Consider the following 19,371-nt stretch of genomic DNA (forward strand, 5'->3'; position numbering starts at 1 on the left):
ATTTTCCCATTTATGTAATTTAATCCCAATGAATAAATATTTTTCCCATATATGTAATTTAATCCCAATGAACAAATATTTTTCCCATATATGTAATTTAATCCCAATGAACAAATAGTTTTCCAATTTATGTAATTTAATCCCAATGAATAAACACTTTTCCCATTTATGTACTTTAATCCTGATGAACAATTTTCCCATTTATGTACTTTAAATGTAATGAACAAATAATTTTCCTATGTAATTTCATCCTAATGAACAAATAATTTTCCCATTTATGTAATCATTAAACATTGAAATCTACAAATTCATATCCCCAGGGAAATAGCCGTTTTGGCTAAAACTACAAAATTCCATGCCGGGCCCCATGAAACTGAATTATTTAGATGTATGTACTCTTTTTTTAGTTTAAATTACTTTTGTATACTTGACATAAATAGCCTTATGATATTATGGTACCTTTAACACTCAGCAAACATATACAATTCAAACACCTTATTTTAAAGAAACATGACAATGATATACAAATGTATATATGTAACACGAGACAAATCACTAAACATTTTGTACTTGTCTTTCAACAATTAGTAACTAAAGAATTCACCCGTAAAACTCTACTAAGATATATTCCACTCTACAGACGAATAGTATATCAACAAATAACTTCATTTTTGTCTATCCTTTATTCCAATAACATCTGACCAACATTTCGGGGTTTTTTTTCGCGGCCAGTTTTGAGCCGAAATTTGCCTACATTCCACTCCTTAAAGGTCCAATACTAAGGAAAGTGAACATTTTAATTTCTTTTAAAAAGCACAGAAACTATTTCATTTTATTGGAAAATGAAAGTTGGTATGTAGAAATTCGAAATAAATCGCAGTATATGTACAATTATTTTTCTATGAAGTATGAAGAAAGTTAAAAAGACCTGGGGGGTCATTCTGTCGATTCATTGAAATTTCAACATAATACACATACATTTCTTTGAGTTCCAAAGACCTTCTGTAAATTTTGACCTGCCAATCTTCATTATTTAGTGTCTTGCAGAAGTCTATGCACTGGCTATGAAAAATATTGCCAACTCACTTTCCCTTAGTAATGGACCTTTAAAAAGTCTGTATTTTCCCCCTATTTTGATAAAAATTCATCTCAAACTCAAACACTGTGATTTATTTCAATAAATTTTGGCCAGAATTGTCATCAGAATGTAAGTCTAAAGAATCATTCCCAAACAATTATTTGGAACCCTGGATGTGAAATCTGCCAAAATTCACTGACTTTTTCATTTGTCAGCCTATTTTTGTAACCCTGTTCTTATCTTTTTTTTTTTTCCCAGTATAAACAGTTCTGAAAGCTCAAAGCTGAATAATGTAATATGTTTTAAATAAGAAATAGCGTACTTAAAGGTTATTATTGTATTGACATCAAATAAATGATGTATTCAAATGAAAGTTCTTGTTTTGCTTATGGTTACTAAGCACTAGTTTGTTTCTACTTCAAAATATCAGGTAAACTTTTGTTCTCTTGATAAATGGGCATCCGGATAAATGTTGCGAATATATTTAATAAGTGTTGGATTTCATAACCATACATGTTTTTTTTTCCCCCCTTCTATAATAGGGGCCTGTTGACAGGCCATTTCCCCTCAGAAAATTTCTTTCAAATCATGCAGTTTTCCCCTAAAATTGACTTTACATCAGGTTTTTTTATTCCCCTTTGCCCAAATAATGAGCTATTTTCACCCCCACCCCCACCAAATCACAGGCCTAGGCCCCTTCCCCTCCTGTTAAAAAAAACCCTTGCCATATCAAACCCTATTCAAATCCTTTGGAAAATGATTTCCCTTTTTCTGGCAAAACAATGTGCAATTCTGCTCCCAAAGGACCCCGCCAGCCTTCCTGATGGACAAAAAAAAATCACTGAGGTCAGTGGACTAGTCTACACAAACTTCATATTAAAGTTTCTGACAACCGAGTGCATACCCATAAATGAAATTAATAAATAGGATAGAAGCCAGAGTAAAGTTCATTTAATGTCTTATAAAATATTTTAAATGTTAAAAATATAAGTCCTGAAAAGGATATGCGTAATTTCATAAGTCTGTCTATACAAAGTTCTTAAAATACACAATCGTGGGCTGGAAAAATATATCTGTAATTTTTTTATTTCATTCATATACTTGTTTTGACATTTACATACAAAACAAGACCTTTAACTACTCTGTTTTTTTTTTTTTTTTGTAATTTTCCCATTTTTTTACTTTTCAGGAGAAGTCCAATCTTTTTTTAAAAGCAACAAACCCACACATTTTAGACCCATAAAAAGTGTGTACTGTGAAAGTAACTAGTGGTACTAGCTTACTGGCATGATTTTTGCAAGATATTCTTATACAAGAAGCTGCGTTCAATAAACGATTGATGCCCCCAGTGGCATCCTTGTCAATAGATTTTGCACCTAAGTCCAAAACGAGGTGAAGGTCAAACTGAGGTCAGGTGATGTTTGAAGATGAGGAATGGTCACAGGTTACATCTGCATTAGTATCAAGTCATTCTAGTAAGGGGTATTGATGCTAGACGAAACGGTCCCATTTGGTTAACCTTGTACGGATGGACGAATGGACGGACGAACGAACGAACGGAGGGACAGGACAATCACTATATGCCTCCCACATAGGTAGATGCTGGGGGCATAAAAAAACCAAAAGTATTGTGCAGAAGGTAGTAAACCGTTCCAACACTTTTGAAATAATGAAGAAAATTTAGTTTTCTTTCATTTTTACCAAAATTCATTTCTTATTTTCACTCACTTCATCATTTTTCATTTTCATATATACGCTCTATGCTAAACTTGGTATAAATGAACATTATGAAAAATTTCACCCCAACTTTGGGTGAGTAGCTTTAAGCAGGTGACATGTACATTTTACAAATAACAAGCACATTAAATTTTGTACTTAAGCTAACTTTGCCAAAAAAAGATAAAAGGTAAGGGTAGATTTACCGGAAGCACAAAGCACCCAAAACACAGCTATAGAGCTGGATCACCAGCCACGCATATAAATGCTCAATGATTCCAAACAATCAGTAAATCTATATTAACACAAATTTTGTTGAGTTTTCTAATTTATACAACATTAGCAAGGAGCTATTAACTATGCTACATTCAAAATATGTCATTACCCACATGTATACCTTCTGCTTGATGACCTGTGGAGGTATGAATTATTTCTGCCAAGTATTGACTGAAAGCTTGCTTCATAATAAAGCTATATAGGGGTCTGCTTGTGACTGAAGGACATACTGTTCAAGTTTATCACAAATATATATGTAAAAGCTACAGCACAAATACTTACACAAAAGGGTCAAAGAATATAATTTTTATTCTTAACCCTTATTATGCTGGACACGATTGATTCTGCCTTTGCGACCAGTGTAGATCATGATCAGCCTGCACTACTCGCTATTCAGTCAGTACCTTTTTGGTAAGCACCCCCTTTCAACAGTTAATGAAAGATGGACAAGATCATTTTAGAAATTTAGCAGGGTAAGAATTAAAAATGATACTAACCATGTCATCACCCCTGAGGAGTATTTTGGCGACTGGATCATGACAGAAATCCCTTCCCTTTCCTCCCGCACTGCCGGGGGCCAGCCGACACATAAACAGAGCTACCTCATCATCAAGTAACGCCTCTAAATAACGCTCATTGGCTGCTCGTAGGACACTGTTGTGAAGCAATTCTGTCGGATGCATTCTCCCTGTCTCACGCTTTGTCTCTGTATTAGCTCTAAGGGACAGTGAACCCACAACAGGGGTTAAACTTGTACTGCCTACACTACGAAATGCTGATTTCTTGTTTGGTGGGGTCTTTGGACATTGTTCTGTCAAAGAATCTGACTCTGTTTCGTACTTACTGATAGATGTTTTTGGGACCAGCCCAGATCTATTTACACTATTCTCACAACTTATCACACTTGTGTCAATTTCACTTTTGGCAAAAATGTCAGTCTTTGGTTTGGTTTCGCTGTTGACAGTTTCAACACCTGTATATTTAAAACTGGCAGCAGTCTCAGCAGACGGCTTCTCCTCACTAACGTTGTCAACAGTCTGTTGCTTAGCAACTGTTTTCATTGCAAGTGGTGTCCATAATGGAACACTGACTGGTTCAGTCTTTTTCGCCTCAGAACTTCTTACACTTGACTGAACTTCATCAAAGTCCTGTTCTCTCTTATCAGATGCACCATTTCCAACTGTTTCTTTAGGGTGGGACTTAGTTTTAAGAATGTATGGAGTAATATCATCTTCAAGACCAAACTCTAGTTTCTGCTGTGTTGGTGTGCAGAAAACTTGTGTTTCTTTTTGTGTTCCAGAGACAGTACCAGAACTATGTGTGTATAGAGATGACTGTGTCTCTTTAATGGACTCAGTGAGCGAATTTTTATTTGTGTTTTCAGTACTAGTCACGTTTGAGTTCAAATCCAAATTCACTTGACGGCAAACATTGATTCCCTGAGTAGAACTGTCGCCTGTATATTTAAAATCCTGGTTACAAATATTCAAATTTCTACTAAAATGTTGATTATCAAGTCTAACTTGTTCTGTTAAGATATCTTCACTGCCACTGCACTTATTTCTATTTTCAGTTTGTTCTGATGTCTTGTTCTGTGCAAGTCCACCATTATCCACTTCATGATCCAACAGGACAAGTCCCGGATCTGATCCCTTATACAGTTGTTCTTGGATCTGCATCTGAAGCTGAGCAAGTTGACGTTTCTTTTCCTTGAACAACTGAATTTGCTTTTGCAGGAATTCATCTTGCGTTTTGTTTGCCAAGACATTACTATAGTGTTGGCCTACTTCTGGTTGACTCACCAGCAATGAGTCAGTTTCCAACTGCGTAAAAGTTGTCGGGTGACTCACAGAAGAATTATCTGCTTTTGAACATGGATCTCCACCGTTAGGTTGGTTCTTAATATCAGTGCTGCCAGAGGGACTTGTTGAACTTGTAGAACCTGAACCAGTCAAACAAACAGGAAGTTGCATACTGTCTAGGGAATTCTGGGTATTGGTCAATGTTGTAACATGGGTATCCTTGTCTGGTGATGGTCTAGTTTTCTCCTGGTGTGGATTATCCTGCATGACATCATGGAAAATCTGTGTTTTGACCTGTAAGGACTCCCATCTTTCATCTTTTGTCTGTAAATGAAAATCAAATGTTACAAATTTGAATAATGGCATTTTATGTGGTATAAAACCAGTATTTTGTGTGTTCCCAGTGTAGAAGCTAACTTACACTGAAATTTACCAAACTGAATAAACTGTGCTATAAAAAAGCAACTAATGCGAAAAACTCAGCGAAACTAAGCCAGACTCTACTCATTGAAAGATCACAAAGCACACCATGCAATGACAGCACTGAGAGACCAAAGCACAACTCGGTTTGAAGACATGTCCAAACAGTTGTCCTTGGAGACCCAGGTCTCCAGAATGTTTTTTCATAACATCACCATTCAGAGATTGCTAAAGTTTTCAGAAGTTAAAGCAGTAAAAAGTAACTAAAATTAAAGCATGCCAAAATGAATACTTCAGTAATTTACAGCAAAACAACAACTGCTACAGGTTGCAAGGGAATCAGCAAAGTACAGGAGTTATCCAAGGTCTCGCATGATCAAATATGGAAAATATTATTAGTAACACAACGAAGGCCCACATGAAGTTTGAGTGCACCAGCGAACAATTTCATTGTATTTAATGCTTATGACTGTTCCTACTGCAGGGAATTAAATTATGAGGTTGTTGAAATTTGGAAACATATCTATAACAATCTCGGCTTTATTTTAGGATTATTTCCATTAACAAACCAAGTACAAACTGACTGATTATCCTGTAACAGATCAAAGCTCAATATGATTAGTGGTATAAAACAAGAACTGTCTGAATATGGTATTCTCTTTTGTCTGGAAGTTTCCTTTGTTCCTCTATCACCATTTAACTGTTTAATAGAAATGTCAGTAAACATTCCATGTTTTCTCTCTTTGAACTGTCTGCTGTGGGGAGATATTTTAATCCTCTGGCTAACAATAAAAGGCAAATTGTGTCTAAATGAGGAGATTTACTTATAGAACACAGAATTATATCTACAAACTTCAAAGTTACCAAGCATGGGAGAAATGGTTTAATATCTACATTATGTAGTTGCGATGAAATAATCAACTAAAACATTAGTTTTTTCAGATTTTCTCTTTATGTTATCTTCAAATCGTAGAACAAGTTCCTTAGAGTCTTCACATGAGGGAGACTACAGAAGCTCTTTAAAGCAAATAAAAGTGGATTTTATTGCAAGTTTTGCCTTTATATCAACACTTGTAACTATCAAAGATGAAAATTACCCATTGTATAGTAAAGTAAAATCTTGTTTGATTGCAATCTCTGATCTGGGAAAGCAAACACATAGTTGGGTATTGTAATATTTTTTGCTAGAACTTCAAACCAAAGTCTGTAGACTACCACTAACCAACTGCTTTGTAGGGAAATGTAATGGAACTGCTGGAATGCAAACCTCGTACATTCACAGTTTGACAACAAAGGTATAGAAGATATTTCATTTGTTTTAGTGTAAGTTCAAAATATCTTCCACCTAGTGAACATCAGATGCATTACTTTCATTACTGGCTTAGCTAAAAGTTATTATGTTAGAAATTGGTGTTCACATGTGAATTTTTTTTTTAGATTTTTAACGACCAACCTATCATCTTTTTCTTTTATGTTGTTTTCAAGTAGTCTTTAATGGGATTGTACACATTTTGTTGGTTTGCACCATCATATTTTTTTCACTGTGAAATAACTAGATATATGTAACTCTTAATATGTCAAAAATTCACTGAAAGGCATATGATAAGTATTATTATTTCACACAGAGCAATAAATGAAGAAGTAAAACTAGCTAACTAAACTGATATAATTAAGTACGCTGATTTAGATGAGCACTCAAGTATTGCAAGCACAATCACTTTTGAAATATTCTTTGTGGATGATGACTGGAAAAATGTACATGCATTCAGTGCATGTTAGAGACCAAACTAACAAAATAAAACTGAAGAAAAAAGAGATCATTCTGAGATAATTTGTTGTGTTTTTTTTTTGCTAAAAACCTTTAATTATAACATTGAAAAAGGGCAGGAACAGCTAGTGTATAAGTTTTTGTTAGGGTAACTTTAAATGTTATCTGTTTTCTGTACTATACACAATAACTGCAGATGAAGCAAAAACATGTAGTGTTGTGGTGCAAAGTGAAGATGCAGACTGAATAAATTCAAAGGAACTTATACCTAAGGGTTGAGTAAAAGTATACCAAAAAGATGTTACACATTTAAATCATACATTAAATAGTTCTGTTGTCCTAGGAAGAAAAATGCCAAATTTCTTAAATGGACAGATGTATTTTCTCATAAAGATGCATGGGAGAATAGGCGAGGTGTTAGGATGGGCAAAGAGGAGGGATGAGTAGGTATTTGCTTGAAGAATTCGTTTAACACCTTGTTATGAGAAGTTAAAAAGTAAGAAAGTTTTCAATGATATTTCTGATATCAATTTAAATGTATTTTTTTCAAATTCACTGCCTTCCAAGTTTCATTTTCTAATGAACTCAAATCTTAAATTTTCTACGCTAAGCAAATTTACATTAAACCCTATTGGAAACTTTTTTAGTCACAATGAAACTTGACTTTAGTATTTTTCTATCACATTTCTCTCAATAATCTATGATCCAATTTTACAGTAAATATGTCTTTATTGCGAAGAAAGGATTTTTTTCTAGCATCTTTCCTCATTTCACGAAAATAAACCCGATAAATAAATCCACTTTATTCTTAATAACGTACATTAAACTAGAATATTCGAACTGAAAACTGTTCCCTGCGAAAAACATGGAATTATCAGGCATTAAAATAAATATCAAATTTATATTTATGACCATTAAAACATAACTAAAATTTCTGGGAAAATGTAACCAGGGTTTATTGCTCCGAACATCTGTGAAGAAATATCAGTTTTGACATCTAAATTATACTGGAAGATCATGAACATGTAAAACTCTTCAATGCTGTCATTTTCTCCATGTAACGTTTTTGCGGGCAAAGGAAGGTAGGAAACGTAATTAATAAATTGTTTTTCAAGATTCAGAAATAAGATATCATTCACTCCTGGCATGAGCAGCACTTATAAAGTTTAATAAGCACGAAACTTGGCCTTATCAACTACTAATCTGAAACTTTTTTTTACATATCAGCGTTTTCACAGGCAGGCATCAACTAAAATTACATAGTTCTATTTCAAATCTTGCAAGATTTGTTCAGTGTTTTAAATAATGTACCACCTCTTTATGTACATGGGATGACCAGTATATAAAAATGCAAACTAACTTTTCAGTTTTGGTTTTTTTGAAAACTTGTTAACTTCTGTGATATCATTAATATTTGAGGAGTACCAATTTTCCTGGATTTCATGGTTGCATTTAAATCTGCAAAATTAAATCAAAATAAACAAAAAATAGTCCCTTTTCATATTACTTGCAAACGGTGAGATCCAAGAGTTAGTATCCCTGTGAAATAATCACTTTGACCAAAACCACTAAATTATTTGCCCATGAAATTAAATGACTTTTATAACATATTAAAAAGGGCTTTCTTTGGTGTCAAAACTTTGTAAAAGACCCGGCATGAAGTTAAATTTAAACATTAAAATGCTGTTTAATCAACAGAATGCAAGGTGACTTTTTTTCACATCAAACCACAAATTTAATTCAAACTGAATATACGGGAAATACAAACCATAGGTTAAGGAGGCATGCCCCTGAAGAACATCATGATTTATTTTTAAAAAAAAAGAAGAAGACAGAAACTGGTATAAAATATCCAAACTAATAAACCAGTATTATTAAGTGTATGTATATCATAAGGCTATCCTTCCATTTTTATCACATTTCTACTGTGTAACTAACAGACTTAGTTATTACAGAATTAATGTTAATGACTAAAAATGAGTTGTTTATATACCGGTAGATAATAAGTTTCTAAATCACACAGAATCATCTTCTAAATGTGGAAAGAAGCTGACATATCATTTGAGGTGTGCAACTGTAAAAATCAATTTTTCAGACATTCTTTTGAAATTCATATATTTAAAAGTTTACTTTTTTAATATACCTGGCTATTCACTTAAGGGTGTATACAGAAATAAGAAATACTTCTGCACAAAAATGTGTTGTTTTTTTTACTAATTAAAGAACAAAGCTTCAATTAAGAGCTTCTATCTGTTAAAAATCTAACACAAGTCATGTAGCTAAATAACTAATTCTGTGACAATTCATATCTACACAGGTTTGAAATTATTTTATTTCTGCTACATACATTTTATAAAAGGTAAACTTTTTTATCACAATTCTTTTTTTTTTACATTACTGCAAATCAAAATCAACGTGAAGTATAAGATAGGAAAAATGGGACAATTTTTAGTAAGATATACTGTAGCTTAATTATCAGTCAGTGACTTCCAACTTCTAGAAAATTTTAGGATCAAAATTAATATAACTTGAAATCATTACTGCCACAAGAACAAATCATATGTACATGTACCTTACCTTTTAATACCTGAATGTCAACACTCCTTTTTTATGTCAATTAAGTAAAATCCAAAGTTTCCTAAAACTAAGCACCCTTAAACCCTAAAACCCCAGCCCTGTAATCCTGTTCTTATAAAATCCCCACTCCACAGCAAGTTTTCCCATGCACTCAGGTGTTCACATTGTTAAAGCATTGAAACCATCTACTTTCATAAAAATCCATGTAGCAAACAAAGGCAAAAGCATTTTGCACGAGATTTCCCACACTGCATGAGTCACATGCCGTTAATTTTCACCTATATTTTTCCCAGCACAAACTCATTCCCCAGCAGATAACATTAGCACACAGTTATAACAGAGAAATGCTCCATTAATGTCTTTGGATTTATTTTTTTTTCATTTTTTCCAATACAGCAGATTCCAGCCTTCACACTTGCCTAGTAAGCAATTATTTTTCCAACAGCTATGTAGAAAGGAAGGCAGAATGACTTATGCTCGGAAAACGTGGATCGGCAGGAAAACGATATTTCTGCTGACTTGGAGAGAATGTTTGTCCCGGGCTCTGGTGACTCACCTCCATGCGTGAGTCATCGTAACCTTGTTAGAGTTTTTCTGTGTCGTCAATTTTCCAATAGGAAGATTCCCGTGTGCAGTAAGAGTTATTGGCAGTTTCTCTGCCTTACAAAAACAAACCGGCTTCATCTATTTTTTCTCTGCAGAGGAATTAATCTTATTTTCTATCTGGTGAGAAAACTATCGCCACTAATAAGTTTCACGTATTTCAACTTTTGAAAAGACTTCTCTTTTTCTTTTTACATAAAATTGACAAATAAAGTCAAAGACTACATGCTATTAAGGAAACTGATTCAATATTACGAGTGTCAGTGTTAAAATTCTTAATATACTCTCAGTATGACATAAAATATAGTCATATAACAAAGAGAGAAACAAAAAATGAGAAAGAAAAATCAGAATTAAAGGTCATAGAAAGTATTAGGTATTTTTTGTTTGTAATTCAACATTTTTTTTAAATAATCTGAAAGTATTCCTACAAGAATTTTGGAAATGTTTAATTTGAATATGTCAATTATTTTGCAGAAAAGCTGGTAAAATCTAAATGTGTGTCCACAGGTCACTGGTGCCTCCACTCCTGTCACTGTATGCTAAGTCAAGGGCCATAACTCTGGTCTGACTGTGTGAAATCCCAATTACAACACCATCAGATATACAACTTCATTTGGTGGGAGGATGGAAATATAACTGCAAACTAGAAGTTGTTTTCCTACCATATGTTAGGCTTATTGATGGGAACAAATGTTTTCTTTTACATTATATACTGAAAGATTGGTTAAATTAGTTACTAGATAGGCATGTAGATAAACTGTGCTAATGTTACTCAACTATAAGTTGAGTTAAACAGAGACAAAAATGCCTGAAACATTCTGAAATATATCTTTCTTTTATGTTTACCTCAGGGCATATGAATATATGACTACCAGAGCTATACTGTCTGCCAGTAGAATTATTCTGTTTTTTTCCCCTTCTTTTTATGTTCTTTTATTCATTGCTAAGTGCAGGTGTACTAATGACTAAGCAGATTTTGTGTTTAGTAAAACATCTTAAGTAGGTTCCCAAGAAAACAAGAGGGCTTATTGCTTTAAGTTACTCACCTGATTTTTTTTCTGATACAGTTTGGAAAATATTCATCAAGAGGTACAGTGATAGCTTTATATTGGTCACCAGAGTTTCACAGCTTGCTTAAACAGTTTTTGTAGAGGATCATTGAAAGAAAATGTTTGTGAAATTATTTTGCAATTGGGCCAGTGTTTTCTGACTGAAAGATATGGGGTGGCAGCCTTGTTTTCTAATAAATCAACACGGATTGAAGGACTTTGGTAGAGGGTCATCCAAACAAGTAACTTTGAAATCAGACCAATAGTTTCAGAGAAGATTCTTTAAGTTTTCTATATAGAAATATAGAGAAAACTAGCCCAAATCCCTTGTGAGAAACAGAATGATCTAAAGAAATTTCACAGAGGCTAACTTAAAAAACACTGCTGTGAAATTATTTTGAATTTGGAAAATCTGTTTCAAAAGGAGACTTTTAAACTCTTTTCTTTTTCATTTTTGTTGCCATGACAACCAGAACTCTGCATGGATAACCTAGATTTGAAAGAATCTGAAAGAGGACAATTTTGTTGTCATGACAACCAGAATTCTGCATGGATGACCTAGATTTGAAAGAATCTGAAGAATCTGAAAGAGGACCATTTCTGTTGCCATGACAACCAGAACTCTGCATGGATAACCTAGATTTGAAAGAAACTGAAGAATCTGAAAGAGGACCATTTTTGTTGCAATGACAACCAGAACTAACTGGATGACCTAGATTTGAAAGAATCTGAAAGAGGACTATTCTGTTGCCATGACATTCAGAACACTGCATGGGTGACCTAGATTTGAAAAAAAATCTGAAGAATCTGAAAGAGGACCACCCAAGGAACATTTCTGTGATGTTTGGTTGAAACTGACTTGGTGGTATAGAAGGAAATGTCCTATTAAAGAAATTACAGATGACATGGACATCCAATGATCCTAAAAGCTCACTAGAAGTGCTCAGTCAGGTGAGCTAAAAAGTTGTTTTAAAGAGTTTTTACTTCCTTGAGATCTTCTGACAGAACAGAATCATTTTTCATGTGATAATGGCACCGGATAGTTCATTTAAGTATGATGCTATTAATTTTGTAACCAAAGTGCCAAATATATCATAATAATTATGGGCTCATCATAGCAAATTCATTTAATAAAAAATTTAAATCTAGCAATTCTGTTAATAGGGAACATGGAAATATTCAATGAAAACTGTCATTGTCATTTATATATTGACTGGAAGTTGTGGCACAGACTCTTGTCCCACTGACCCAAAACACAAGAGCAAACACTGTCTACATAAGTTTAAATAAGATTCAATTAGCAGACAATCATTGATTTTCTGCAAAACTATTGAAAATTAAAGGGCCTTAACTCTCAAAACTATGGCTGGCTATCTAACTTGCCTTGGATATTCCAGTGATAAATTCCAAATAAATTTTGTTTAGAAAGGAGAAAAATTACTAAATTTATTTTACAGCTCTGTTGGGCAATTCTGTTGAGGATTTGCTATCAAAACAAATTGTAAAACTATCCAAGTAAGATGCAATAGTGCAAAGTTTGGTGAAGATTTGCCAAGCACTTTATAAGAAGTTGTTACTTCTTCCATATTTAGCTTTTTGTCAAATTGAATGAACAAATGAATGACACTAAGGAAAACCTAAACAGAAGCTACAAACCTAAATTGCAGTTATGTTCAATGATTCATGGGAGGGTGTAAAGTTTAGTTATCACTCTGTACAGATGAGCCGAGTTTGAACAAGAATATTGCCAATAACTAAGAGTAATATTTTACTGCTGTAGTACCTTAAATTTTAGATGTTACAAAAAAAAATTAAACTGACCTTTACAGAACTTACAAATCTGTGAAATGTCATAGTGTGAAAGTCAATGACAAGAAGACAAAGTGTGAAAGTCAATTACAAGAAGACAAAGTGTGAAACCTGTAACATATAGACAACATGTGAAAGTCTGTGACAAATAGACAAAGTGCAAAAGTCAATGAGAAGAAGACAAAGTGTGAAAGTCTGTGACAAGAAGACAAAGTGTGAAAGTCAGTGACAAGAAGACAAAGTGTGAAAGTCAGTGACAAGACGACAAAGTGTGAAAGTCAGTGACAAAAAGACAAAGTCTGAAAGTCAATGACAAGAAGACAAAGTGTGAAAGTTAATAACAAGAAGACAAAGTGTGAAAGTCAATAACAAGAAGGCATTGTGTGAAAGTCGATGACAAGAAGAGAAAGTCTGAAAGTTTGTGACAATAGACAAAGTGTGAAAGTCTTTGACAAGAAGACAAAGTGTGAAAGTCAATGACAAAAAGACAAAGTATGAAAATTAATAACTAGAAGACAAAGTGTGAAAGTCAATAACAAGAAGGCATTGTGTAAAAGACGATGACAAGAAGAGACAGTCTGAAAGTTTGTGACAAATAGACAAAGTGTGAACGTCTGTGACAAGAAGACAAAGTGTGAAAGTCAATGACAAAAAGACTAAGTATGAAAGCCAATGACAAGAAGACAAAGTGTGAAAGTCAATGACAAAAAGACAAAGTGTGAAAGAGAAGACAAAGTGTAAAAGTCAATGACAAGAAGACAAAGTGTAAAAGTCAATGACAAGAAGACAAAGTGTAAAGGCAATTACAAGGAGACAAAGTATGAAAGTCAATGATAAGAAGACAAAGTGTGAAAGTCAATGACAAGAAGACAAAGTGTGAAAGTCAATGACAAGAAGACAAAGTGTAAAAGTCAATGACAAGAAGACAAAGTGTAAAGATAAAGTGTGAAAGTCAGTGAAAAGAAGACAAAGTGTGAAAGTCAATGAGAAGAAGACAAAGTGTAAAAGTCAATGAGAAGAAGACAAAGTCTGAAAGTCAATGACAAGATGACAAAGTCTGAAAGACAAAGTCTAAAAGTCAATGACAAGAAGACAAAGTGTGAAAGTCAATGACATGAAGAAAAAGTGTGAAAGTCAATGACAAGACAAAGTCTGAAAGTCAATGACAAGACGACAAAGTGTGAAAGACAAAGTCTAAAAGTCAATGACAAGAAGACAAAGTGTGAAAGTCAATGACATGAAGACAAAGTGTGAAAGTCAATGACAAGAAGACAAAGTGTGAACGTCTGTGACAAATTGTGAAAGTCAATGACAAGACTACGAAGTGTGAAAGTCAATGACAAGATGACAAAATGTGAATGTCAATTACAAGAAGACAAAGTGTAAAGGCAATTACAAGAAGACAAAGTGTGAAAGTTAGTGACAAATAGACAAAGTGTGAAAGTTCGTGACAAATAGACAAAGTGTGAAAGTCTGTGACAAGAAGACAAAGTGTAAAAGTCAATGACAAGAGACAAAGTGTGAACAAAGCATGAAAGTTCATGACAAATAGACAAAGTGTGAAAGTCTGTGACAAGAAGACAAAGTGTGAAAGTCAATGACAAGAAGACAAAGTTTTGTATGGGTCCATTTCAAGTCTGTTTAAATGGTTTTGCAGTTTTGTATAGATGAGCCTCTACAGCTTAATACATAAAGCTTCATGTTGAACCTTCAAGAATTTGGTATGTTGCATGTAAAAATACATGTATTTTCATGGTTGTTCAAACAGTTATGCTGAATGGCAGCAATATGCCAATGTAGCTCACATTTTCAAAGAAAAGCCTTTAAGCAGTTTTAAACAACTTCTCATCAAGTGCATTAATCTTCACCAAACTTGGTTTTTAGCTCGTCTGATTTTTGAAAAAAATCTACGAGGTATTGCCGTCACTTGACCTTCGGTATCAGCATCGGCATTGGTTAAAATTTTTTGTTTAGGTCTGCCATTTCTCAAAGAGCATAAGAACTACAGCTTTGAAACTTTGCACATTTGTTTGTCATCAATAGGTGACTAAGTAGGCCAAGAATCATGACTCTAATCTGCATTATTGTCTTAAGCAGCCAGCCAGGGGAAACAGACAACTTAAGTCAGGTGACTGCTGATCGGAGGGAGGGGCAGCCAATATATATATTTCAGACTTCTGACCAGTGTTCAATCATGACTTTAGCCTTTAGGCCCATTTCTTTTTCAATTTAGTCTTATTATTATGAATGGTCAACAGCTCCGGCGTGTTTTTTAAAACAAAAATTGTCATAGACCTTTTTCCAACTTCAAAACAAGTTTGTTTACGCTTTTCACCATTTTGGTAAAGGAAAGCTACTCTCCGCGCTTACTGTCTACGCTAAAATCTAAGATTGCCGTTACGTTCCATGAAAGATCGAGTGGTTTATATTTCTTTCAAACAAAATTAATTTCATAATAATTTATTAGTATTTTGATGAAAGAAATATGAACAAGAGCTGTCACTAATGGTGACAAATGCCCCCGCAGCACCCTGACCTTTGACCTGGTGACCTTGACCTTTGACCTGGTGACCCAAAAGTCAGTAGGGGTTGTGTACTCAATAAGTACTATCAGCATGTGAAGTTTGAAGGTACTGGGTGCAGTGGCCTTCATGCAAAAAGTTAATGTTGGCCCCTGTGACCTTGACCTTTGACCTGGTAACCCCAAAGTCAGTAGTGGTTGTGTACTCAATAAGTACTATCAGCATGTGAAGTTTAAAGGTCCTGGGTGCAGTAGTTCACGAGTAAAGTGCATTCATGCAAGAAGTTAACGTTGGCCCCTGTGACCTTGACCTTTGACCTGGTGACCCCAAAGTCAGTAGGGGTGGTGTACTCAATACGTACTATCAGCATGTGATGATTGAAGGTCCTGGGTGCAGTGGTTCGCAAGTAAAGTGCCTTCATGCAAAAAGTTAATGTTGGCCCCTGTGACCTTGACCTTTGACCTGGTGACCCCAGTCAGTAGGGGTGGTGTACACAATAAGTACTATCAGCATGTGAAGTTTGAAGGTCCTGTGTGAAGCGGTTCGCGAGTAAAGTGCCCTCATGCAAAAAGTTAACGTTGGCCCCTGTGACCTTGACCTTTGACCTGGTGACCCTAAAGTCAGTAGGGGTGGTGTACTCAATAAGTACTATCAGCATGTGAAGTTTGAAGGTCCTGGGTGCAGTGGGTAAAGTGCCTTCATGCAAAAAACTTAACGTTGTGACAAACGAACTAACGAACAAACGAACAAACTGACGGACAGTTGAAAACTAATATGCCTCCCTACGGGGGCATAAAAAATCACAAATATTATATGATACTAATTATAGATCAAGTATTATCTTTAATCGAGATCAAACTGTGAACAACAAAACTGACACAAGGTGACACGCTAATTGCCGATAATTACTAGCCATTTGATCATAACAAAAAGAGGATCACACCTTTGGTTATCAGTTTGAATTGTTTGTTTGTTTGTTTTGGGTTTAACGCCGTATTTTCAACAGTATTTCAGTCATGTAATGGCGGGCAGTTAACCTAGCCAGTGTCCCTGGATTCTGTACCAGTACAAACCTGTTCTCCGCAAGTAACTGCCAACTTCCCCACATGAATCAGAGGTGGAGGACTAATGATTTCAGACACAATGTCGTTTATCAAATAGTCACGGAGAAGCTCATGTCATTTTGTCGTTTTTGTGGTGAAGTCACGCGAAACCTAGCAATCACGCGTTTCTCAAAAATTGTGTATCTTCAGCGGTTCTCGCCTAAAAATTTGTTTTGGAAGAAACATGGCCACTGAAAGATATTAAAAATGGCGGTCGGGAGACAATCCCAGTGGCCGCTGACCGCGGATGGGAGGTGACCGCTGAATAAAGTGATGAAATAGAGGAAAATCCGTTGGGGGCGTCACAAAATGACCGCTGAACGGAGGTGACCACTGATCGGAGGTGACCACTGATCGAAGGTGACCACTAATCGAAGGTGACTGTTAGTACAGGTTAGACTGTAGTGAAGATTCTTGACAGAAATTTTTTTTTTTTTTTTTTGGCTGCAGCATCTTTGTCAAGCAATTTGACGGAACACTTTAAACAAATCCAACAAAAGCCCAGAGCGTACCTGCCTAGCAGTTTCAACAACTTTGTCGAAGTAAAATGGTGAACACCAGAGAACTGCAAAATCATTTGAACAGACTTGGAAATGAACATAACTGGTGCAGATCAAGTGTGATGAACATCCAAATTTGCTCTATTTTGAGATGCAGGTTCCTTGATATGTTTTCGTTAGCGCTAAACAAATCCAACAAAAGCCCAAGTTTTTGTGCTCATTGCTTTCAGTAAAATAATGTGAAGTCAACTAGACACAAGAGAACACCAAAGTCTAACTGTGAACAAAGAAACTCTATTTTAAAGTGATCAATGTTGCTCAATATCATTAATGGAACAGGTTTTAATTATACATCTAGCAGGTGGTATTGAATATTGGAAAGCATTTAATCCATATTAGTTCACAGTATATAATGTCAGGTCACTCAGAGAAAATAATATTGGTTATATACACATGTCTACTAATATCAGGTAGCAACAACATGGCGAATTACAACATTCATGGTTGCCAAGAAACCTGGGTTTTACCATATACAGTGCAAAGCCTAGTGGGTAATACTTGGAAAATTTGGGTTTTACTTGTCAATATTAGATTTTAATGGACAATACTTATCAAATTTTTTCCTCACTTAAAGGCTCATAATGCCGTTGTTCTTATGAAATCTTATTTTCGATAATTGTTTTCTCTGCTATTTGTCAGAGATATTTATATCAATAAATATAGCTGAAATTTTCTTGTATCAATTGTTTCTGATTACCTCCCTTTACTGATCTAACTGCCTAGGTTATTGACAGTAGTGCTTTTCAAAGCAAGCAGTTATGCAAAACATCTATTTTGACAGTTGTTTTATGTGTTTTTAATGTACTGTAAAATCATTTAATTTCGTGGGCATGAAATTTCTTGGTTTTGGTCAAAAAGGCAATTTCGTGGGGATATGAATTTGTGGATTTCAACTTTTGAACACAAAATGAATGAGAAATTTACTTGTTCGTTTGGATTAAATTTTGTGGATTAACTCAACCATGAAATCCACAAAAATAAATGATTTCACAGTAAAATTAAAGCATTATTAAACATTAAAGAAGTTCATTACATTTAGTTACCTATTTCTTGATCACTGCGATGGCAGATTTTTTCACCTGCCTTACTGTACTGATCATTAGGTAATAAAATATGAAAGTAGAATTGGATTATTGACCAAGTTGTCCTCAATACAGGTAAAAGCATTTAATATCATTCATACCTTGAAGATACCTAAATAAGAAAGGAAACAAGCATGCTACATTGCTATAGACAGTTTCCCTTTTGCAATGATACTGTAAAGCATCATCTAGAAACTGAAAAGAGTATTTTCAATTTTTTTCTTTTTAGCGACTGGTGGGGGGTTGGGTGACATGTCCCAAACTCCCTTTTAAACAAGAGCTGTCTCCATAGGATGACACATGCCCCCGATGGCACTTTAAATGAATAGTTATCGCCGATGTTAGAGTTTAGGACCTTTGACCTACGGAGCTGGGTCTTGCGCGCGACACGTCGTCTTACTGTGTCACACATTCATGCGTAGTTATTTTAAAATCCATGCATGAATGACAAAAATATGGACCGGACATGCCCATCAATGCACTATCATGAAAAATGACCTTTAACGTCTAAGTGTGACCTTGAACTTTGAGCTACGGACCTGGGTCTTGCGCGCGACACGTCGTCTTACTGTGGTACACATTCATGCCAAGTTATTTGAAAATCCATCCATTGATGACAAAGATATGGACCGGACACGCCCATCAATGCACTATCCTTTAATGTCTAAGTGTGACGTTGACCTTTGAGCTACGGACCTGGGTCTTGCGCACGACACGTCATCTTACTGTGGTACACATTCATGCCAAGTTATTTGAAAATCCATCCATCGATGACAAAGATATGGACCGGACACGCCCATCAATGCACTATCCTTTAACGTCTAAGTGTGACCTTGACCTTTGAGCTACGGACCTGGGTCTTGCGCGCAACACGTCGTCTTACTGTGGTACACATGCATGCCAAGTTATTTGAAAATCCATCGATGACAAAGATATGGACCGGACACGAAAAATGCGGACAGACCGACAGACTGACAGACCGACAGACGGTTCAAAAACTATA

At 35.0% G+C, this 19,371-nt stretch overlaps 1 protein-coding gene across 2 annotated transcripts in view; it reads right to left on the minus strand.

The window, feature by feature from the left end:
* Positions 1-19,371, minus strand: part of LOC123531188 (uncharacterized) — a 59,171-nt gene that overhangs the window by 13,480 nt on the left and 26,320 nt on the right. For both annotated transcript variants that reach the window (XM_053517909.1, XM_053517910.1), the window contains one exon: positions 3,568-5,196. In XM_053517909.1, the coding sequence (XP_053373884.1) occupies positions 3,568-5,196 (1,629 nt within the window). The remainder of the gene's footprint in view (positions 1-3,567; positions 5,197-19,371) is intronic.

The sequence above is a fragment of the Mercenaria mercenaria genome, chromosome 11 (assembly GCF_021730395.1).
Source record: "Mercenaria mercenaria strain notata chromosome 11, MADL_Memer_1, whole genome shotgun sequence".
Taxonomy (NCBI): Eukaryota; Metazoa; Mollusca; class Bivalvia; order Venerida; family Veneridae; genus Mercenaria; species Mercenaria mercenaria.